Here is a 25,233-nt window from a genome sequence, read left to right as displayed (position 1 = left end):
GATTTTAACGCCTCTCCCCAATAATTTAATGGTATATTCATTCCGAAAAGAGACGCACGAACAACTTCTAACAGTTGTCTATTCATTCGTTCAGCTAACCCATTTTGTTGTGGGGTATAAGCGTTAGAAGTTTGATGTTGAATGCCATTATTTATCAGGAACTTCGCCATGTCATTACTAGTAAATTCTCCTCCGTTATCAGATTGATACACTTGTATCCTCCTTTGGAATTGGGTCAAAACCATCTGAAAAAATACTTTAAATACTTCAAAGACTTCACTTTTATGAGTGAGTAGCGATACCCACGTCATACGAGTACACTCATCGATAAAAGTCACAAAGTAACGAGCTCCAGACAAAGAAGGAATACGTGCAGGACCCCATACATCAGAGTGAATAATACTAAAAGGTTCTGAACTTTTATTGAAACTTGGAGAATATGTAATACGGTGACTTTTAGCAAGTTCACAAATATCACACTTAAATTCTGAAACACTACACTTCGAAAATAACGATGAATTTAATTTCTGAAGATATCCGAAGGAGAGATGACCCAATCGCCGATGCCATAACCAAACATTAGCTTTTGCTTCTTCAATTCCTCCAACTTTATTCACCTGATGAATCCTCTGCTCTTCACTACTAGACAGGTCCAAATAGTAGAGATTGCCCTTTCTAACACCACAACCAAGAACCTGCCGCGTCACTATGTCTTGAAAAATACAGAATTGAGGCCAAAACGTCACAGTACATGCAAGTGCAGCAGTGATCCTACTGACTGATAGGATATTATACTCTAGCGCGGGAACAATGAGGACAGAGTTTAATGTCAGATTTTCAGATATGTCAGTGGAACCTTCCCCAATTACAGGAGAGGAACCACCATTAGCTGTGTATATAGAGATTTGGGTTGAAGGTATAATGGATGATAATATGCTAGTGTCATTTACCATGTGATCTGATGCACCAGTATCAATTAACCAAGTATTATTCAAAGAATTTACAGATAAAACACTACCTTTAATTTTCATACCTGACTGGGCAACATTCACTGATGGAGGAATTATAGCAGAATCCTTCTTCGCAGATATGATTTTCCTAGGTCGCTTTGTAAAATCCCACCATTCCGGATACCCAATGACTTCATAACACTTCTGTTTTGTGTGTCCCTTCTCTCCACAGTGGGTACACTCAAGATCAAGGCGTAAGGGTCTAGCCTCTTTGTGAGAATTCCAGGAACCTTGAGGTTGTCCCATTTTATAGTTGACTGCCATAACTGAAGACTCAGTTACAAGTGTTTGGGTTCCCATCACCTGTTTGTGAACTGACACCCTTCGTACTGTCTGATAAGACTGTTCCAAAGTAAGTGGAGGGTCTTTTCGAAGAATCTCACCACGCACCTGATCATACATACTATCTAATCCAGAAAGGAACATGTGAACTCTAAGACGTCCTACATATTGTTGTAAGATGGCGATAGACTCAACACTTTTTCCTTTCACATTGTTGCGTTGGTCAATTTCTTGAAAAATTGCTGCTAATTCATCATAATAGGTCGCAATAGATCGACCAGATTGTTTTGTTGAGAAACACTTCCTATGTAACTCAAAGATTTGAGTTTCATCAGATGTGTCTGTATACATAGCTTCAAGAGAGTCCCAAACTTCTTTCGCAGTTTCCAAACAAACATACCTGTTCATTAGTGTTGTGGACATTGAGTCACACAACCATCCCTTCACCTTATCATTCTCCGAGAACCAATTTTCATATTCTTCACTTCCTTCTGCAGGTTTCGCTTTAGTGCCACTAATATACCCCCACATCTTCCGACCATTAATACGCATCTTCATGACCTTTGACCAAAGGGTGTAATTATTCTCATTCAGGGTATTACCTAATTGAAAGGGTGCATCGATGTGGTTATGAACAACGTGAGGGTTTGATAGTACCATTGTTGCATCATCATTGGAACCCATTGAGCTTTCAATTTCAAGATTCGCAGCGGAATTCAATTCAATTCAATTCGAAATAACCAGGTTCAATTACCGAACCTGCTCTCGATACCAAGTAGAAACTAATACAAATTAATAATAGATTGAGATAAACTCTTTTCTTTTTTAATTAATTCTTTTTGTATACAATAGGAGATGTTCTTCCCCTTATATAATTACAAAAGTTACATACATAGAATATATTATATAACGTATTTAGTATATCCCATATATCCCATATATCATATATATCATATATTCAATACATATCCCATATTAAGAGAATATATTCTATATTATGTATATATGCTATATTGAGAGAATATATCCTATATTCAACAATGGTTGGTAGTGGTAGTTCCATTCCTATAACCAGTACTGGTCATACTCAATTGATAACCTCAACTCAAACTTTTGATTTGAACAATATTCTAGTGGTTCCTCACTTGAAGAAAAATCTGTTGTCAATTGCCAAGTTTACTAAGGACAATGATTGTTCAGTTGAATTTTACCCATGGGGTTATAGCATAAAAGATTTAGTTTCAAGTGATATTCTTACTGAAGGTCCTATGATAAACAACTTATATCCTATTGAGTTTTTACCTGACACAGACCAAGAGATTCATCATACTATTATTCAGGCTTCTCCTACTCTTTGGCATAGTAGATTAGGTCATACTGCCAAAGGAGTCTTAGAAAAATTGAATATGAGAAAGCTTATTCAGCTAGACTCTAAGGAGTTTGTCAAGCTTTGTCATTCATGTCAAATAGCTAAAAGTAAATGTCAGCCTTTTAATGTGTTTGCCAGTAGTACCACCACCCCTCTTCACATGATTCATTGTGATGTTTGGGGCCCTGCACCAGTTGAAACAGCAAATGGTACAAGATATTACATTCTCTTTATGGATGATTTTAGTAAATTCTTTTGGCTATATCCTATGAGACTAAGGTCAGAGGCATTGAACTGTTTCAAAAAGTTCAAAGCTGCCTATGAGAAGCTTCTCTCCACCTCCATCAAAGTATTTCAAACTGATGGAGCTCCTGAGTTGTCTAAAGGAGAGTTCAAGGAGTTCTTAGATGCTAATGGTATATTACTTAGATGTTCTTGTCCTTATACTCCTCAGCAGAATGGAGCTGCTGAGAGAAAGAACAGACAAATTACAGAAATGGGGAATACCTTGTGCTTTCAAGCTTCTCTTCCAAAACAATTTTGGTATGATGCTTTTGAAGCAGCAGCTTATGTGATAAATAGACTTCCTTCTAAGGTACTTGAGCATAAATATCCTTATGAGGTCTTATTTGGGAAGCTACCAGATTATTCTTTCCTAAAGGTTTTTGGATGCACTTGTTATCCTCACCCTAGCATCTATTAGACAAGATAAGCTATCTCCCAAGTCCACTAAATGTGTTTTTCTGGGTTATAGCTTACTTCATAAGGGGTATAAGTGTTTTGACCCTCAAACAACAAGGACTTATATCTCAAGACATGTTGTTTTTGATGAAGAGACATTTCCATTTGCTGAGGAAGCTCCTTCCTCCACTACTTTCCCTATTTCATCACAGGTTGTACTTCCTATTATATCTGAGACACATCCTATATTGGTGCCTGAGCTTACAACTTCATCATCTACCCAATCTCCATTCTTAAATTCAATACCCACAGAAGGGCAATCAAGCTCCTCTACCTCATCCTCATCTTCTCAAGAGCTTGTTTCCACTCATCATATGGCAACCAGATCAAAGACAGGTAACCTAAGACCTAAATATTTGCCTGATTTTGTGACCAACTATTCAGTTTATCATCCTCTTCCTCAATGCTATCTGTCTATACTTGATCTTCCTTCTGATCCTACTTGTTACACTCAAGCTATCAAGTATCCAGAATGGAAGACTGCTATGCAAGAAGAGCTTGAGGCTTTACATCATAATGCCACATGGTCTCTGGTACCTCCATCTGATTCTATGAATATCTTGGGATGCAAATGGGTGTTTAAAACAAAGCTCAAAGCTGATGGAACAGTTGAGAGGTATAAGGCACGCTTGGTAGCTAAAGGATTTCATCAGCTTGATGGTCTTGACTACTCAGAGACATTCAGTCCAGTAGTTAAGTCTTCCACCATTAGAGTTGTTCTCACATTAGCAGTTACTAACAAATGGCAAATCCAACAATTGGATGTTAGTAATGCTTTTCTTCATGGGGTTTTGGATGAGGATGTTTATATGGTTCAGCCTCCTGGATTTGTGGATGTCTCAAAGAAGAATTGGGTCTGTCATCTACATAAATCCTTATATGGCCTTAAACAGGCTCCAAGAGCCTGGTTCACAAGGTTTGCTACATTTTTATTAGATTGGGGTTTTCAAAAGAGTGCCACAGATCACTCTATGTTTGTGTTTCAAGCTCATGGTCCTACTCTAGTATTACTCCTTTATGTTGATGATATTATCTTGACTGGCTCTTCCACTGATTTGATTCAATCATTAGTTAAGTCTCTTCAACAGGAGTTTGCTATGAAGGATTTGGGCTTCCTTCACTATTTTCTGGGCATTGAAGTGTCTCCTCTTACTTCAGATGGTCTTCTTCTCACTCAGAATAAGTATACATTGGAGTTGTTACAGAAGGCTGAGCTGCTTGATACTAAGCCTATTTCTACTCCTATTCCATTTGGTAAGAGGTTGTCTAAAGAAGATGGAATTTTGCTAAGTGATCCATCTCTTTACAGAAGTCTTGTGGGTGGACTTCAATACTTAACAATGACAAGGCCAGACATCTCTTTTGGTGTTAACTATGCTGCACAATTTATGCAAGCTCCAAGAGATTCACATTTTCAACTTGTCAAGAGAATTTTTCGATATCTCAAAGGGACTCTTGGTGCAGGTATTACTATTACTCCAGGGGATGTCTCTCAATTAACTGCTTATAGTGACTCTGATTGGGCTGGCTGCCCTGATTCGAGGAAATCCACCACTGGGTACTGTGTCTTCTTAGGATCAACCTTAGTGGCTTGGTGTTCAAAGAAGCAATCGACAGTAGCTAGGTCTAGTACAGAAGCAGAGTACAAGGCTCTAGCAATAGCCTCTTCTGAGCTTCTTTGGCTCTCTTATGTTCTCACTGAATTGGGGATTTCTACTCAATCTCCATTTATTCTCAAATGTGATAATGTGGGTGCTCGACAACTTGCAACTAATCCAGCCTTCCATGCTCGAACTAAGCATGTGGAGATTGATTATCACTTTGTGAGAGATCTTGTTGCCTCAGGGAGACTCATTCTTGAGTTTGTACCTTCTCTTCACCAACTTGCTGATGTGTTCACTAAAGGGTTATCCGATCCTCTTTATCATTCTCTTCTTATCAATCTGATGCAGTTTCTCCCTGCTTCAGCTTGAGGGGGAATGTTAGAGAAGAGAAGTGTAAAAGAAGTGTTAGAGAAGAGAAGTGTAAAAGAGGTGTAAACCGAGTTATTTCTAGTTAGTGTAATAGGAGTGTCATTTTAATATTTTCTGTTTAGGTAGTTATGAAAGTCTGTTACTTGATTCACAAGTAACGACTTCCTCTAACTAACCTCTCTCATTTCATGTATAAGTATGAGATTTCATCTCATTTACTAAATAACAGAAACTACACTTTCTCTCTCTTATTTCTTCTAAATTCACTAAAGCTAAGACTTGTTATCCTTATTTAGACATCTCTTAAATTGCTTTTCATAACAAGGTAACGAGGAATTAGGATTTGTTTCTATTTCATGAACAACAAGAAAAGCTATTCAAACTTTCTATTTTACACATCAAGGTGGACCCTTTTCTTCACTTTTTTTATTATCTCAACAAGAACAACAAAAGGTGATTTTGACTCGTTTGGTTTCACTCAACAACAAGGCCAATCTTGGTTCATTTATTTCATTTTTCAACGTCAACGCGTCTTAAGGAAGACAAATAAGAAGTAGGATAATCTCACATAAAAATAATATATCAGAAACCTTTTTCACTAAGCGTTAACCTCATATAATAGTTACACATTCAATGATATCGTCATTTCTTTAAATTATTGCAATTCTATAATAGTTACAAATACATATATCTTCGAAGATGAACATACACGTTCCAAGTATCTTGAGACGAGTAAAATGGAGTTGGGAAAAGCTTTCATTTTTATTTAGTTTGATAAACAACCAAACCACAAATTTTATTTAATATCTTTTATATATATGTGTTGTTGAGGGAAGAACTAAATCATACTTTAATCGTGTTAGATGGAATATTTCTTGATGGGATAGGATTACGGCTACCAGGAGATGGTGGTGGTTTTCTTGGGTCATACCAGAAGCGACCCTTGGTCTTCTCTGGTAGGGGTGGAGGAAATCCTGCACTGGAAGTCCTGCACAAAAAGAAACTTATATTCATGTCAGATGGCGGCAGGCAAGGATTCTCTTTCACATTACACATGAAATTGTGAGTTAGATAACGGTTGATCAAAAAAGAAAATTAATAGTAATAAATTATATACTTATATTTATAGTATACTACTTTGAGCTCAGAGATTTTATTAACTTTAAGGTACCTGGCCAAGACTAGAGGGATTAGGAGAAGGATGAAGCAGCAAAAACTCAATACTGAGGACAACCCCATTTCTAGTTTTGCTTTTCTTAGTGAGGATGCATACGTATATATATACATATCGTAATACCCTCGTGTATATACTATATAAGTAATATATAATGTCAAACATCAACTTGGTAATTGCATCACTCCAAATCTCCAATGACTTCTAACATCACGCCTGGGCCCGAACGCGCAAGTGACTTTTCAAAGTATAGTAATGACTTGAAGACGTTTTAGTTGAAATACCTAACAATTTGGGAAACTTCATTTGTGAAATTGGGTTTTCATTCTTCAAGTGTCACATTCATCTGGAATTTCTTTGGGGGATATTGAGTTACCTCAGAGCAAGGAATGAAATTTCGATTTCGGTGGAAATCTCGGTCGGTCCAAAAGTGGAAACGTTTCGTAGAAACGTTTCGGTCAGTGTGGAAATTTTACAAATTTACAGAAATGATAGAAATATGATACAATTATGTATAACAAGATTATTAAACCATAATGAAGCATAAAAATGATGTTTCTATTAGTTTGAGGGAGTATTAACAATTACACAGTTACTTCCGCGGGTAAATTAAATAAATTTTGGCTATAACACCTAAAAGCTAGCATTCTTATTTATAATAGTTAATAGTTAACAAACTATGTTAGTTTGAGAAGGTATCGTCAATTACACAATTATATCAGGTGTGGTACTAAGATAAAATCAATTTAGGCAGTTTAAGTCAAGGCGTAAATCATTCAAATAGATTTAGAAGCCATTAAAAACATAACATAAAAATCAAGAGAGCTCTAAGAGAAATGAAGATGAAAAAGGCGAAGGAAGGGATATGTTTCTAGTATTAGTTTCTCTGGTGTTTTTTGCTAGATTTCTACTATGTCGGTCGGAATTTCCATCATGTCGGTGGAAATTTCGATATTTCCAACAATTTCGGTGGAAATTTCGATCATGTTGGTGGAAATTATGCAGGAAACAATTGTAAGTGTTATTTCGTGCACCTAATCTCATTTTAGGAAACGTTTCGCGAAATTTCCGTGAAATTTCGGGAAGTTTCATTCCATGCCTTAGAGGGCTAATTGATAGTTGAATTTACTTGCAATTACTATCGCAAATTGAGTTTATAGAAAATTAGGAATCAACCCCAAAAAGTATAGTTTTAGTGTGAAATCAGTCCTAAGTTGAAAAAGAAATCAGCCGAAAAAAGTCAAGTTAGGGAGAAAAAAATATCTGATTTGTGCCTGACTCACGTTGCAAAAACCAAACTAATGTAAAATGCCATTGATATGTGAATGTCAGCTGCAAATGGATATGTGCGGCCGCATAATATCAAATGACACGGCACATTTTGAAAGATGAATTATGAAACAGTATTTTGTCCGATGCAATGACATTTGATGTTACGTCTACTTTTATACACAAGCACTGGAGTTTCACGAGCCGAAAATTGGAAATATCAATTACATTTCTGGTAGTGAACAACTGAGAGCCTGAGAATATGGTGATGAAGAGAAGACCGACAAAAAGAAAGTTCAAACTCAAATGATCATGTCATATCAGCAGCTCGAGATTGAGACTGAAGTGTGTTCAAACTTAATAGAATTGTCGGTAGAACAAGAAATATGTACAATCTTATCTTAGTATAGTAAATTAGTATAATATCATCCAACACATAGTATATATAACTTGTATTGCTTACAAATCAAATTGAACAAGTTTTTACAAGTCCTAAAATCAACAAGTAAAAGGGAGGAGAAGAAAGGGTTACTACTGGGATGGATTTTGGACCAGCTTTGGATGATTAGCTGCATAAACGGATGAATTAGGGTCAGTCCTTAAATGGGACAGAAGTAGTTGCACATCTGGTCTTAAATGTATCATTAGTTTCGCACATATAATTAGTATCTCTGGTCTTGGTTTGCTGCTATTTTGTACAGGTCCTCCTTGTCCTTCATATAGGACAACATGGTGGCTGAAAATACAGGAAAAGTGATTAGAGATGATGGGTTTGAATGAAGAGAGCAATTAGAACTAATGATATAAGCGAAAGGATCGAGAAGGATCATCTCACAGGAAATCAATAATATCTGTTATTTCTGAAGCTTCAGTTGGAGAAGACGCCTGTGAGTTCCTCCCGAAGACGTCAGCCATTACATTGAATAGCAACGCTATGAACTAAAATATGAAAAACAAATAATGAAAATCATTATCGTGAACAATATGGGGAAGATGGATTGTCCCTGCACACACATTTAGAACCGACTGATTGAAGGATTGAACAAGCAAATTTGGTCTTAACGGTGATAAATTTGATAGAGATCAATAACTCAATAGAAGAGAAGGAACCATAAATGTTGTCTGATTTATGTACCTTCATGAATGATTGGCGAGCAAAGGAGAGCCTAGGAAGCAATGGCCCCATTATGCGGAAAATTATTCTCAACATTGCCACGGAAGTTACGGGTCTAAGATGCTTAACGATTGCATGTGTCCCTTCAAGCCATTCATGGGGAAGGTTACTGAAGAAAGAATGCAGCAAAGCAACTATATTGCCTGGAAATAAGACAGTTACGTAATAAAGGTCAGACTGACTTCATATATATATATATATATATATATATATATATATATATATATATATATATATATATAAATATATATAGAACTAATACATAAAAACAACTGCAAGTTTTCTATCAGAATTTCAATATCAATTAGGCCTCATGGGGAAAACGCTAGAAAGGTTGAGAGCTCTAGTAGCGACAATGCACCTACTTCCTAATGTATTTTCTATTTTTTTCTTGTTCCGTTGAAGAAATCTATCTTAAAAGTACAGAACTTCATGGCACCAAGGTAAGAAATGGAAGATATTTTGCGTTTAAAGTCATAAACTGAGACACTGAAGGCCAACAATAAAAAAAATACTATATCACCTAAAAGTTTACCTATACGGAAAATACAAAATAAATCGAAGTGTTCAGTATATAATTAAGGTTTGAGAGAGAGAGAGACCTATGCCAGTCGATGTGTTATCTTGAGCAGCCCATGTTGGATCCAGCAAAGCATATCCAACAGCAGAGTTTAGCTCACTTAGTGATTGTTCTCCATCTGTGAGCCACCAACACTCTTTAATTACACGTGAAGCTTCTAAATAAAGCTGGATATGAAAATCTGGAGGAAGCTGAGCTAATAGAAGACCGCAAGCTTGGATCATCAAACAAGATAACTGTTGGCATGTATAACCACTTCTTGAAACAAAGTTGGACGCGTTAATCCCTGAAGTTGAGGGATTTGATCTACTTGTGTTCATTGAATCTGTGCTTCCACCAGAAGGGGAATTAGGTAAAACGGAACCTTGACTAACAGCACTCTGTGTTCCTTGGAAGCCATTGCTGGACTGAATCAGTGTCGACTGAACATGAACAACTATATTAACAAGTGCAGATACTATCTGAGAAGCGGGTACTGGAAGCGAAAGGATTTCTATGGCAGCGGTTTCCAGAACAAGCTGGGTATAAGTACCAGGATCCTGGATTTGATAAAATGGTTTCTGACCCTCCGAAGCATTTGTTGTATCTGACTGAGACGGTGTTGGTGTTTTGTTGTTTGAAGCACGAAGAGGAGTATTTGTAGCATCTCCCATTGGTCCGGATCTCGATTTGCAACTTAGAGGAGGTATAATTTTATTCACAAGACCCAATAAAAGAGTCGCAAAATAATCTGGAGGTGGGCATGTTGCAGGATTTGATGAACCGATGTGCTGAGGGAATGATTCCGAAAATGGGATCTGGACATAATTTGACAGTCAGAACAAGGCAGAAAAGAGAAGAGACGAATAAGCAGAGATAACAGTACTAATACCTTGGACAGATCAAGTACGTTTAGTATTCGTACAATCAACTTGCTTGGAAGATGACCATAAAAATATGCAAGAATATCCCGAACAAATGTGAATCTTAGGGGGTGGTATGAAAGAAATGCAGTATAAAGAGCCAAAACTTTGTCAGCTATATCTGTTGCATCATTCTCGATGAGCCTATAAACGATTAGAGGAACTACTGGAAGCAAACGAGCTGCAATATCATCAAAGAAGGGAGGGTACCTATTATGAACAATAAACACAAGTTAGTGATGTACTTATGCATGGTTGTATGTGTGCTTCATCTAAATCATAAAGGACCATACTGGTAGAGTTTAGACCAGAAATGCAAAATTGAATCAGTGAAAAGGCTGCATGAATAGAAAAGAAAATAGCATTAACTGCATGCACTTTAAAACTGAAGTAGAGTTAGTAAGTTGGATAGCTAAAAATGTCACTGACTAGTACCTCTATTGTTAGAGTTTCACAATTTTGAAGAAGGCGGTGAGAATAGACCACATGGACCAAGGGAAGTCTCGTGATCAAATAATTAGTGTATCTCCCATCTAACTGCATATTGGTTTTGGTTTGAGCGGTAACAAACTTAACATGGTACCAGATTTAAGCCCTACACATAATAAGCCTAATAGCTGTATGTCCTACAGGTAACATGCCCAATGCTTTTGATTTGGGTGTAACGACAAGACACGTGGGAATTGTCCCACATGGACTAAGGGAAGTTCCCTGGCCAACACTCAACAATAATCAATATATAAATATACAGGACCTCTCCCATTTATTACCAATTGGTTTTGAGTTGGATGTGTACAAACTCCACAAACACATCCTTCACAAGATCAGAGATTTTCTCCAATCAGCTTGATTGATGTTTTTAGTTTCAAATAACAAGTATAAAGATTGGTGCTTGACATATGTGTGCATGAAATAGATAGTAGTTTGTAAGTTATACCGCTCCTTCCAAGAAAGGTGATTCCCAAGAGCTTTTTGCAACTCAACACGCTTGTAAAGTCCTGTATGAAGCCAATGCTCGGGAAGCCCACGATTCATACAGAATAACTTGATTCTTTGTTGAAGTTCTTGCCTGTCAAGTAGACTTATCTACAAAATGCGTTGCCATAAATATAACTTTCTAAGTTTTCCATAACCATATATCTGAGTAGTGAGTAGATGAAAGCAAATATAGAGATTTGCACTTTGAAATAAAAACTGAAAATTTCAAGTAGAAACAACAAACAACTCCAAAACTAGCATTTAAAGGAGTCTCTAGATACATCGGAATTAAAATTGAAAAACAAACTTCAATAACTTGAACAACCCTAACGTAAATGCAACTCAAACTATATCCTAGAAATCATACTAAACCATAAGGAAATACTTGATTGAGAAAGTAGAACCGCGCTAATTGTAGCTAAACAAGCCTGTGACATGAATAAGACGAGGGGGGCTCCCCATGTGTTTGAAACCACTCCAATGCGTGCGGGTTTGCTGAAGCCTAATATGGAGGTTTACATGTGATAATAGTATCTACTTTTCAGAGTAGAACCAAAGAAACCTTCACATATAAATAATAACGTAAAAGTCGAACTCTAAAGAACTAATAACTAACTTAATTATAACTTACAACTAGAACCAAACAAACCATTAGTGGTATGAAACAAAAAATATTAACTTATAAGTTGAACCTAAACAAAATTCTCCCAACAGCTATTACGGAAAAAATTTGCATAAACTTTCTGAACTCAGAAGAACTAATAAATAACAAAGAAAGTAAATAAATTTTCTCCATGGGAATAATCATAAATAATTAGCATTCAGGATCACAGTTGGGTGCATTATAGGAGATCGGTTTACATCATGTTCCCCTACTTGACTAGGTTCCACCTCGAACTTAAACCACAAGGAAATATTTAATTGCCAAAGTTGACCATGCTAATAATTGTAGCTAAACAAGCCCTTGAGATGAATAAGATGAGGGTAGCACCTTGTGAGTTTAAAACCACTCCAATGTGAACGTGTTAACTGAATCTTAATACAAAGGTTCAAATGTGATAATATTATCTAGTTTTCTGGCTAGAACAGAGTACCAAATAAACCTTCAGTGGTATGAAACAGAGAAATAAAAACTTATAAGTCGAACTCTAACCTCAAATTACTAAGAGCTCTTCATATTGATTAGACTAATAAGACATTAAAAAAAATCAGATCTAGTAAACCTTGGCACCTTGTTACCTCAGATATGATGCGTTTTATCTTTTAGATTTAAATATACCGAAATATTTCTGTTTCCATGCCTACAGAAATTTCCATTGAAATCGATATTTAACCAAGTTTCTCTTAACAATGCCTTATCAAGGAATTAAATTTCGAAATATTTCGGTTGAAATGATCGAAATATTTCAATTTCCATGTCTACCAAGATTTCCACCACAAACCAAAATTTCATGCTTTGCTCTAAAGCAACATGTAAACAAACTAAAGTAATTTAAACATGGTTTAAAAGTAAATAATTGAATGCTTAAAGTGGAGTGCATCTAACGGAGTTAGTTAGGGTCATCCAACTTCCGACAAAGCTAACTAGGGTATATCGTAGGAAAACGATTTATATCAACGTCAGATTTTTCAGCTAACACATTTCAGTAGACATTACTCAACCACTTGTACAGCTTTAGCTATTCTTTTAATACAAAAGGACATATAAAAAGAAGCTTGGTCTTAGTTAACATACCCCAATTCGCAATGCATGAGGATCGTCATCACGGTCTATAAGTGCTAAAAGCAAAATATCTAGCGGAAGTAGCTCATGTGTCCAAATAAAGAAAGCAAGGTTCGCGCTAGCTTTCAATAGAAGGTCCTGAAAGGGAACCAGAAATGAAGCAAAATTAGTTGCGACTTGTGAAATTCATAATCTTCTGAAAGTTTGAGACTGGAACCATAATCTTCAGTCCCCTTCAAACCTCATGATTACCCCTAGTAGGTATCTACATATAATGGTCCCCTAGGACTCATTTACTTATCAACAATTGCAGTTAATAGACCTGTAGGAGATGCCCCTGCTGCATTTCCATATGAATATGATGAAGAAGAACATCCACCATCATGTAAATATTTGATGTCACTTCTTCAGGTGAAAATTCTCTCAAAACACGTCCCTGCAATTTAAGTACTTAACTAAGATATTAGTAGAAAGCAAAAGGATTAAGTTACAAAAGAACGTGTATGCAAAAGTGAGACAAGTCTGCAGAGTCATACAAGGTTTAAGCTATTAATGCTTTCAGGGTGCCCTTGCATAAGAATCCAAGCACCAGCACACAGATATTGTCGATGCTGAGGAAAACTACGATTAATATAGGTCACAACATATGTCGGATCAGCAGAGGGCGAAAGCAGCTGTGTACATTGGTTAATGACAGTTGTCTCGGCCTGCCAAAGTAACAAATGCATAATTGTGATGAAGTGGCATCTCCAAAAATTAAGATAAAAATCATTATCATAGCCTTAATCACAACCATTTGATCAATCTTAATGAGTCATGTTCATCTCAGATTTCTAAAATATGACAAGTACCAACTTTTTTAGTAGGATATGTTGATCTTTAAATGACTTCGAACCTGATAATTTCTCTAGAACAATGGGTTCAAAGATATTCATTGTTAACTTTATCCATACAAACCTGCTGCCAGGCTTGAATAGACTGTCCTCGTTTGTCCATACGTCCCTTTAAAGCATCGCGAATAAGAGATGGAAAATAACGCAATGTTTTCTCTGACCACGTGTGTTGACTAGTCGCCATTGCTTGCTCCAAAAGAGGTTGAAGGAAAACCATATGCTCAACCTCGGAAATGCCACGAGTCTTAATAGTGATGGCAAGACTCATTATTGTTATTCTATTTAATGTTTCTGTAAAATCAGTTGGACCCTACAAAAAACAAGCCAATTATTTTACCAAAATATAGAAGAGAACTACATAGATCGAAGTCCATAAAATATTTCACCTTCAAATCCTTTTTAACCAAAAAAACATCGCGTAGTGACAAGATGAGATTCATGCATAAATTTTCAGCCAATCTGAATACGCGGTGTTCTCCACGTTTCCCTTTTAGCATAGAAATTAGTTTTGCGACATCATACATTAACCCCTTGCTTCTTCCATGGTACCTACAAAAGAAAGGACCGCCTTAAGAAACAGCGCACGGAACAAGTTACAATCTTCACAAGATGGTTTTGTTGTCAATCCTTTACAGAAGCATGGAATAGGATAACCATAATTTTTAGTTAAAAGATCACCTGTAAAGAGGAAGTAAACGATAGTTAAGTATTTCCAGCAGGAGTAAAGATACTCCAGGCTTGCTCAGTATGGAGGGATTCCTCTGCGCCAAACTCTGCAAGATGAGTCTGTTGGATTAAACTGAATGAAACATAGTCAACGACTAATAAGGAAAAAACAAAATGTGTTGTGAAGGGAACTTGACAAGTGTATTTCCAATAGTACAAACAATAACATGATAAACTAACAAATTTTAAAAAGATTGATGTAGACTAGGAATATGATTTGCCACTTAGCATCGCACCTAAATTGTTAAAGAAGAAACTTTCTTCTCTTTCACTGCTAAAGAAAGTTGGCCATGTGTTCAACATGTTCTTATGAAATTGGCATTAGCAAACAAACAATCACTCATGTTTGCTTCAAAATACATAAATAATGATCATTCGCCAACTAAGAAATATCTCACTGGCCAACATAGAAGTAGATGAAATTACAGCGAAATGAGGCCGAAATAAAGATTGGGGGTGATTTAGCAACAATCTGACATATGTTTCCACCATTGAAATGCTCGGGATGACCTGCAAATAATTTAAAATGAACAAAAATTAGACGCTGAATGCTACGTGATACAAAATTAACACTAGAAAGAAAGAGTTTTGTTGAGAGACTAGAGCTTCACAACAAAATAAAGTTCAGTTGCCGCAAGGTAGTTGCATCACAACTGATTTCCCTTTCAAATAGAAAAATGAGAACATGTTATCGTTATCAGAAACCAGCATGTGATAGTACCAAGCAATGAAACTTCCCGAAATTTCGCGAAGCGTTTCCTAAATTTAGATTAGGTGCACGAAACAACACTTAACTATTTCCTGCATAGTTTCCACCGATATGATGGAAATTTCAACCGAAATTGTTGGAAATTTCGAAATTTCCACCGACATGATGGAAATTTCCACTGACATAATGGAAATCTAGCAAAAAACCCGGAGAAACTAAAAACATATTTATTCCTTCATCTTCATTTTCTTCTTCATTTCTCATAAATATCTCTTGATTTTTATGTTATGTTCTGAATTTTTTTAAACTATTTGAATGATTTACCCCCTCACTTAACTGCCCAAATTGACTTTATGCTTCATTATGGTTTAATAATATTGTTATAAACAATTGCATCGTATTTCTATCATTTCCATGGATTTGTAAAATTTCCACACTAATTGAAATATTTCTACGAAACGTTTCCATTTCGATACTGACCGAAATTTCCACCGAAACCGTAATTTTATTCCTTGGATAGTACTACTGGTTAAGAATACCCTTACAGCAGCCAGATTACTACAGAATTTACCGACAGTAAGTTCACCCACTCTAAGTTGTTAGTGAGTCACAACTGACTACTCTTCATAACTGCCATACTGGAGTTATGATTTTTCTCTTAGAACCCTAGAATGCTGAGCACAAATCAAATGCATATACCCAGCGTATTAGGGGAACAACTACAGAATTCCACAAACTAAATTATATGCAGTAGGGGTAGGCTAACAAATATTAGCTACCCGTTTACCAGAAACACTACTTACGAAACAAGAAGATATGAAGATAATCATTTCACAAAATCTGTACAAACTATGAACAATAGCTGAAAGAAGATGCAAAAGAGAAACCATTTGACGACTAGTCGGTATTTAAGAGAAAATAAAAGATGCTCTTCTTTCCAAATGGCTATGGAGGTCTGGCACTGAGAAAAAAGAATTTTGGAGATGAGTCGTCAAAGACAAATATGGAGAACACAAAGGTGGGTGGGAATCGCAGAAACCAAAAGAGAACTACGGCAGCAGAGTGTGTTGAGATATCCACACCAGACATCCAAAGGCGAAGCGCATCACCAAATGGAAGCTATGTAGAGGCAACACGATTTGTTTTTGGATAATATTTCGTGCATGGAGATTAGCCGAGAGGACAGATTTCCAGCGATTTACTCTATATCCAGCACAAGCAAGGGACAGTACACTAATTTATGTCGACATCCATACAGGGTCTCATTTGGAACCTGAATACCATGAGAAACCTTAAAGAAAGGAAACTCCAGTCATGGCTGCGCTTCTTACAGTTCTAGAGGGATCACTGTTGCAGAAGCAGAGGATATATTGGTCTGGAAAGAGAAAGAATAAGATGATCTTTCGTCTTCTGGTGAAAAACTGTTACAAGAGACTATACTCGGACACCTTAGGTAGAGACTTCCCCACCAATCATGTGAATTGGAGAAAGCCGATTCCCCCGAGGGTAAGTTTCACGCCATGGACAGCTGTGCATCAAAAACTTCAGACAGTTGACCAGCTTAGGAAACGGGGAGCAATCTAGATCAACAGATGTGATCTCTGCAGAGTGCGGGAGGAAAGAGTCGATCATCTCCTCATTAATTGCAATACTGCCTCGTACATCTGGAGCTACTTCACGCATTTCTCTGAATTTAAGCTGGTGCTACTCAAGAACCATTTCAGATATTCTTGAACAATGGAAGAACCTCAAGAAACCAAAGGTAGGGAGAAAAGTATGGAATCTGACCCCACGGCCATTATGTGGTGCCTCTGGAAAGAGAGGAACAAAAATATCTTCAAGGAAATATCCCTTCCTAAGACAGAAATCATAGATTGCACCAAGGGAACCTTATTCGAATGGGCTAGGAACATCCTGTGACCCACACGGACTTTTTTGTAACTGGGACTCCTAAGGTTTCACTTTCACACATTAACTTATATGTTATCAGAGTAGCCTGACCTACCAGTACCAGAATTTGTTTGTAGTCAGGCTCAACCGTGTGTACTATTCTTTACTTTGGATTTCTTATTGAATGTCTACCTCTTCCAAAAAGTATATCTTTTGTTAAACACAAGTACACAACCTTTAGAAGGTGCTTCTTAGATTAGATAATCATCATGAAATGAATTTAATGAACTTTTATCACAAAATATACATTGCATCATCCAAAAGTAATAATCTAACAGGCAAGAAAGGAAGCACAATGAACTACGACTGAGAATACCTGGTTAATAAATATAGATTCTTCAAGTTGCATACTCAGCTTTATACACAAATTGATTGAAAGGCCAGATAACAGTGACATTGGAATTGGGCAACATTCTCGCATTACCGTTACTCTCTCATTTGTCTGCACATTTGATCCTGGTAACAGTTCTGTAACTCCAGAAGAGTTCAGCCAATTCATAACAGCTTCACAGGCAGGCTGTGCCATTGTATATGAAAGAACCCAAAACATTCCAATTGATCTATCATCCAAATTCATGTAATCAAGCATACGCTCTCCTGCAATAGAAAACAAAAATGTCTTGAGTCTGATATAGCTGTAGAGTTAAGAAAGATTGTACAATTACGTCATGCTTCAACCCTGGCAAGAAGTTGATCCTCGAATAGGAATGTGATCATTCTTAAGAGGACTGCGAAAAAAATTTGTATTGAACAACTACACTTGTATTTTGCAAAGTCAAATATTTTGCAGAAATAAAAAGACAGGTACTTAGTGTTAGTTCCCAATATCCTGCCATAGACATTTCTTAAGCTCTGGTATGGAACGGAACCAATTCTCATTCATTGGGAATTGAGTATAAAAATACCAGTTATACACATTACATACAAGCATCAAAAACAGTAGCCAAGGATCATAGTTACTCAGGCTTGCAATGGAGTTCTGCACAACATAAAGATCGTGAGGAGTTTTTTCATGACATTTTATTTGACTTAGCTTTCTCTGGTTAAATGCAACCATAACAAGAGCAGTTTAGAACTATAAAGAGAGTGTCTTTTTCTATTTTCCAGCCGTATTCCAGTACAACAGCGTCAAGGTAACCACGATAAATAGCAGATCACTATTACGCATTTCTCAAAGTGGGAATGGTTTCAAGACGAGTTCAACCAGCCACGTGTCGCAAGACAGATTGTGAGATACCAGTACAAACCTGATTTGTTCCATTGTAGTCACCGTGAGAATGAAAGGGGTCGTAATTCATAATAATATGGTCTCAAGAAGTGAAGAACAAGCATGGGTCCCCAAACGAATTAAGATATTGGAACATAATGAGAACATGAGAAGACAAAATGCATGCAAAATACTGATTCAATTCACTCTTAAATTAACACATTAATAGCAGAGACAGGAATGGCACCAGATAGGCGAAGCCACAAGAAATATTCTGATTCAATTTTCACTCTTAAATTAACAAAATAGTGTCCCAGCACTTAACACAAGTATACCTTTAGTTACTTGCTTCCACCATTCATCTATCTGCTTGCCTTTCTGAAGCTGCTCATGATTTAAATATTCTCTAATTGAAGTATTGAACGACCAGATGCGAAGAGTCTGACTACTGCTTATAAAATCAAACAGTGTACTTTGAGGCGTAACATTATTTGGATCAGAGTTTCTATCTTCTTTATGAAAAGATAGGATCTTTCTTATACTTTCCACCTAACAAACAGAATTTCAACACACAGTTATATTGCATCAAATATAATAAATTGTGAAAGGGACAACGGCAATCCAAAGCATGTCGATGAGTAAGTTATTATACTTGGGCTTACTATGAAGAAAAATAGGAAGTCCTTGTAATTGTCTTCAGTCTTTGTTTTTGTTTCTATAACTCAATAAGTGACATTATTCTGAATAAGATTGTTATATACTCATTACAGCAGCAAAGTCAAGAAACAGGTAGAGGCCAAAAACGTACATGTCAAACCCATAAATCAGAAAGACAATGAGCAAGGGTATGTAATTAAAATAAGGTTGGTGTGAACCTTCCTGGGGTCGGTATTTAGGGCACTTGTGACGATCTCAATACGAATTATTTGTGTAAGCAGCCAAGTGACATGATTACTCCGAAGAATCTGAGGATCACTCTTTAGAATTCGAGATGCAAGCCTATCCACAAAATCTAGAAAATCAATACAACCGCTCTTCATGAGAAAGAAAAATGTGTCTGAAAATATAAGCCACTCTTGCCAGCATAATGTATCTGCAAAGAATCAATTGGGAAGAAACCAGACTAAAATTAGTGGTAACATGGAAGGGAGGCCTATGAAGTATTAGGGTGCATATGTTTCTGTTTTATCTATTTTCAGACAGACAGAATTAGAGGAAATTCTAACGTGCCAAGGATTTACATCATGTGGAAAATGCAAAAAATTATATAAAGTTAAACACTATTGCAAGGAATTGTCAACTTCAGCAATTCTCTGGTTATACCGATGGTTGCCACAGAAATCATTTCTCCTTTACAATGGCAGAAACTCACATATCAACACTTGCCTCAATTAAGGTATCAAACTTTGAGTTAGGTGTATCAGTAATTCAGTATATGTTCTGGTCTCGCTGGAAAGAGAAATATTTTGTGGTAATAGTTTGGTTACGAATGGTGAGGAAACCAGTAACAAAATTACATACATATTGGATATATTATACTCCGAGACCTCTGCATCATCTCATGGTAGGCCCATAAACAATGTAAGCAATTGCAAGATTAAAATTGTTTCTGTACTACGCAAAAAAATTAAGGATGAATATCTTCACTGTAACTATGGACTTGTATGTTATTGAAAAAGTTCACATCTGGGTTCTGCTATTAAGACTCAATTAGTGTGTTATCAATATTATAGGTAAAAAAAGATGTAGAAGATGAAGTGAATCAATTCTTCATGTCTTGTCCACAAACAAAAGAAGTTAAAGGATATATCCTTAACTAACCAACACATCAGAAAACAGTTTGTTCTTTAACGAATTAGATATGGAAGGTGATGCATAAAACTTGAGATGAGGATGGAGATAAAATTGAAAGATAGGAGTTTACGAGGCATTTTTTGTCTCTTTACAGGCTACTGTACATTTGGGTTATTTTGCATTTCTCTCTCTATATTATGTCAGAGAATGATTATTTAGTAACCGAACCTCTTCTCCATTGCAGCTTTTTGTAATTTTTTGCTCAAATTTGACATAGTATCCAATTTATTGAAGTTTTATACTCTTTTCTTCGACGATTTGTAAAAGTTATTATTCACTGAAATGTTCGATCGCTTCAGTCAGTCAGGGATCAAACAAATACAAAGGAAAATGGTAAGTGAAATTTCCTGTCAGTTGACCGGGAATATGGAAATATTTTGGTCAGTTTGGTGGAAATATGCCATACTCAATATAATAGCAGAAACGCCAAAATGTTTCATTTATATTCAAACAGAATTAGGAAATAATGTTAACTTCAAAATTTATGTCCAATGAACGCATCAGGTAGAAAGTGAGGAATTATTGCCTGAACTTGTCAACTTCAGCAGTTCCATTGTTCTGTCGATGGTTGCTTCGCAAATCATTTCGGAAGAGAAAACTGCACCAGGAGTTGGTCCTTGAGCATTATTTCGATAACTAGGGACCACAACAAGCACACGCCTCCACCAGTCAGGTGATGGGGTAGTACGAAGAGCATGTCTCACACAACGAAGAGCTCTTTCCCAGTCCAGACTCCCTCTTTGAATAGAAGACGCAAGGTCCTATATCAACATTGTAGAAAGGAAAACTACTCAATAAACAAGCCAGTCACAACTCACAGGCCTATCAAATGATTAAAAACTCGCCCTAAATCAAGCAGCAATAATTGACGTATTCCTAGTAAGTTCCTTCAAGAAAAACAAAAAAAAAAAAAGACAAATTACTATTAAATCTTACGAATTACCATCTGTTACCAAGAATCCACTCTCAAAATTGAGGGAATATAAATACTGTTGGTAGGTCATTTGAGTTGTCACCAGCAATTTCATCTCAATATATTAGTTTGAGCTTATTTTGGTGGATACACTTACATACAAATTTTTATTCTTCCAAACTCCAAAATGCAAATTAGCCTCTAAGGAAAGGTCTACCTCTCTCTCGTATTACCAAACATTTTTTTACGTATAATCAACGAAGCACACAATGCACAACCACATGAACAGTCTTATTAAGGGTAACTGATATTCTGGGGAGTTAGAAAACATAGATTTCAGTCTTCTTCCTAGAAAAATGAATTTCCAGGATATGCGCCTACTTATCAAAGAGATCTTAAATTCTGTCCATGCTACAACGATGCACCTGGATACCAAATTTCAAAATTATGGGATAAAGTTATTCCTTTCACTAAGCTCCTGCCATCCTGTGTATTGGACTCTAGTAGTCTAGTAATCCACGACACAACGTGATCGAGATGGATGGCAACACCAGCCATTAACGTTGACTTATGTGGGCCTAATCCACATGCGTCTTTGCGGAACTGCTGCTGCTTTCTAAATATTCCGGTATTGTTAGGTGTGGTCAAAAGTATTTAACGCCCTAACTCACAAGAGTTCATTGCCCAAGTGTAGTATTCAGCTTTCTAGTTTGTGTGATGCAAACCCGCCCTTAGGTGTGATATCTAAGGCATCAAGAAGTGATTTCTAGATTCTACTTGTGTGATACTAGTACTTATCTATCTTATTATATAAATGTTTTCTAGTCCTCAATCAATGCCTTTTCCCTTTTCTTGTCCTACATCACAATGACTTTCCCCGGAAAGTTATAGCAGTTGTTCTTGTTATTTGGAATAGTAATGGGACCAAACTAAAATAACGTCCTGAAAACCACTTGGTTTTTCACATAAAGAATCTACTACAGCATAATTTCTTCTCGATAGACATTTTAAACTAATAACCTAACTGTTATAAGAAATATAACCTACAGATAACTAAAAAAAAAATTATTTAGGGTGATATGAAAAAGAATAAAATGAAAAAGAAAAGGGAAAAAAGGAAAGTTCAAGAAAAAGGGCTACCACCTCTCCATGTAAGGGTTCTCCTAGAACACTGGGATATGTGATTGGTGAATATCGCAGGTTTGTCGATGGTTCCCCTGCAATACTTGGATAAGTTTGAGATAAAAATCGATATGTACCAAAAGTTGGGCAGTGAATGTGCTGATCTGACATTTGCATGTGCATAGCAACCATATCTCGTCTCCTGTGGATTTCCAAAATAAGAGTAAATAAGGCTTCATCATCAGGAATGTTTTCTATGAACTGCAAGCCACTGCGAAGTAATTCATAGAAAGGAACCCGGCATATATCTTCGTCAACCAACAGCCAAATGACATCAAGACAACTATGTAACCATTGCCTCAGAGATCTGTCGGGAGTCCGAACTCTTGCACCATCAAATTCGTCAACCCCTTGGTGTATACGATCCCAGTTAATCAGCCAATTTAGCATATGGGAAAATATGTCTGCATGAGTAACTGGCTTTAAGTTGGATTCAAGCCCAGCTAAAATAATCTTGCAAGACACCTGACGTAGATGGCTTATAGCAGTATCTCTAAGTGATGGATTGACCCTCTGTCCTGAGGATTTTACGGGCGATCCATTTGCACAAGCTGATGGTTCTGTGGCAGACTGAGCCGGAGATCCAATGCCATGCATCGAAGGCAAAGGGGATGCAGGATTTGAAGGATGAAAAGTAGAAGAATAAGGAACTGCGTTCGAAGACGGCATAATCAAAGATTGTGCTAAACCACTGGATGAAAGGGTAGCAGGTCCTTGTTGACTCCCTTCTCCAAATGAAGTCTCTGCTGAAGAGACAGAAGAAAGGAGAGAAGGCAAGAACGTATCCCAGTTTACATAATCTATGCTGTACAATCTACGTATCGCGAAAAGAAGAAACTCTGCTCTTGGTATGTGACTGCTATATTGCACAACTAAAGAAGTAAGAACCGACTCAGTCGCCACACGAAGTTGCTCCTGATCCTACAAAATATGCAAATATGGATATAGCAGTCAGAATCTTTCTTTTGTTTTCAATTGTTTCTCCTTTTGAGAAAAATCATAATTCATTGATAATTCAGGTTAGAGCTCCTGTTTTCAAGCACTTTAGAGCCAGTTAATACTAGAGTGGCCATCCCGCCTACACGTTGCTTAGATGGTGTTTCATTAGAAACTCTAATATTCTATTTTCCCTTCCATTATTAATATTATTATTAAGTTAAAGTGAGGAAGAAATTTCCTCAGACATTAACAACATAATAACGTATGAAAATCGTGTCTTGTCCTTGTGACTGCTTTACATTGTGAGTCATGACACACATGAAATGACTTCTCCTTCCTCTCACCAAAACAACTTAACAATGTTTATGGGAGAGTAGTCCCACCTTGACAAAGAAAATTCTCGTGACCAAGGAGTACTCATGGCCTAACGATACAATACGTACTGCCTCTCCACTCCTTGCAAATTGCTATTCAATTGAATGTGCAGTTGTGCACAAACTAATAGTTTCTCTAAATTTAGTAAAAGCTGGATTTCAATGTCTAATAGCATTTCTGTTAAATAGGAGAACTAATAAAACATGGAAATGGGGATTTCATGGACAAGATACAACATTAACAAATTCAAGACTTACTGGGAACTGGCTCTGAATTTGCTGAAAATCAAAAAGAAATTGCTCATCTGGTGGAGGAAGCTCTCTGTTAAGAGCAGTCACCCTCTTTTGATATTTGTTCCTAAAAGCAAATTTTTGTTCAGAAAAAATAAATTATCAATACATTCACTAAAGCAAGTAAATTTAAACAAGGTTCATAAACATCACAGTGATCAATTAAATTTTTGAGTTAAAGCAAACAACTTTTTCTCACTCAATCACTATTTCACTTGAAACTTATTGAAACCTAAACCCCCAAACTCAATAACAAAAACCCAAATCACCAAAATCAAATTAAAAATGGTTACTAAACAAATTAAACGATGAAAGAAACAGTAGAAGAGGGAATTAACAATACTTACGGTGTTTCACCGACTGAGTCTTCAGAAATTTGGCGCGAATTTCTCTGAAGACAAAATCAAATAAATACGAATAAATGATTCATCTTAGAGGTAGAGAGAGAGAGAGAGAGAGAGAGAGAGAGAGAGAGAGAGAGGAAGAAAAGTTGCATACCCCAAGGTAGAGGTTGAAGAGATCAATAATGGCAGTACGAGCAGGTTGGAACTGGTAAGTTCGAGGAGGAGCTGGTCTTTGCTTTTGATCCATAATTTGTTGTTCCCCACTTCAAGTTGGCGATGATGAAGAACTGATACAGTCCAAGTACTGAGAGAAAGAGAGAGGGAAAAGAGAACTGTTTATTGTTTACGTAAAAGAGAGAGAAGTGGAGAGATTACACGAGAAAAGGGTGTAAATTGATTTCCCTTGGGAAATATAGCCTAAAGGGGGATTCTCACCCTTCAAAATCAATAAAGTCAAGTATTGTGTTGAAAGTTCAACAATGACCCAATAAAGTCTAAGTATTGTGTTGAAAGTTCAACAATGACCCACTGTCTGGACTTTTTAAATCTTTTCGACATTGGTTCAGTAAGAAAGATTGAGAAATAGAACCATCTGGTTTGTTTCGTTCTTAATAACCATGAAATAATTATCTTAGGGTGATTTTTTGTCGATGGATGCTCCTCTCTTATTCGTACT

The 25,233-nt window shown here is 36.6% G+C and overlaps 1 protein-coding gene across 1 annotated transcript; it reads right to left on the bottom strand.

Moving 5' to 3' along the window:
- Positions 1–8,205: 8,205 nt before the first annotated feature.
- On the bottom strand, positions 8,206–25,121 carry LOC147566373 (mediator of RNA polymerase II transcription subunit 23-like). The gene is made up of 22 exons (XM_086652867.1): positions 25,087–25,121; positions 24,712–25,051; positions 24,561–24,604; positions 24,181–24,280; positions 22,571–23,530; positions 21,041–21,275; positions 19,536–19,753; positions 18,996–19,209; positions 17,770–18,050; positions 15,221–15,304; positions 14,747–14,841; positions 14,455–14,617; positions 14,133–14,378; positions 13,712–13,882; positions 13,498–13,611; positions 13,188–13,313; positions 11,412–11,560; positions 10,444–10,684; positions 9,595–10,369; positions 8,954–9,135; positions 8,654–8,757; positions 8,206–8,554 (listed from the first exon to the last, which is right to left on the bottom strand). Exons 2-22 carry the CDS (start codon positions 24,802–24,804, stop codon positions 8,350–8,352), a joined length of 4,800 nt encoding a protein of 1,599 aa, XP_086508993.1. The 5' UTR covers positions 24,805–25,051; positions 25,087–25,121; the 3' UTR covers positions 8,206–8,349.
- Positions 25,122–25,233: the final 112 nt, after the last annotated feature.

This window comes from Eschscholzia californica, unplaced genomic scaffold (assembly GCF_041429995.1).
Source record: "Eschscholzia californica isolate CP2 unplaced genomic scaffold, dmEscCali1.0.p SCAF_1, whole genome shotgun sequence".
Classification (NCBI taxonomy): Eukaryota; Viridiplantae; Streptophyta; class Magnoliopsida; order Ranunculales; family Papaveraceae; genus Eschscholzia; species Eschscholzia californica.
The sequence above is the reverse complement of the archived record's forward strand: the minus strand, read 5'-3'. Positions and strand labels throughout refer to the sequence as shown.

What these genes read in the sequence shown, in the direction of transcription:
- LOC147566373 (XM_086652867.1), bottom strand. Translation starts at nt 24,804, where the DNA reads ATGGATCAAAAGCAAAGACCAGCTCCTCCTCGAACTTACCAGTTCCAA. An exon ending in GAGAACCCTTACATGGAGAG is followed by an intron (nt 21,276 to 22,570) that starts GTGGTAGCCCTT and finishes ATGTTGATATAG; the next exon opens with GACCTTGCGTCTTCTATTCA. An exon ending in GCATTAATAGCTTAAACCTT is followed by an intron (nt 13,612 to 13,711) that starts GTATGACTCTGC and finishes CTTAAATTGCAG; the next exon opens with GGACGTGTTTTGAGAGAATT.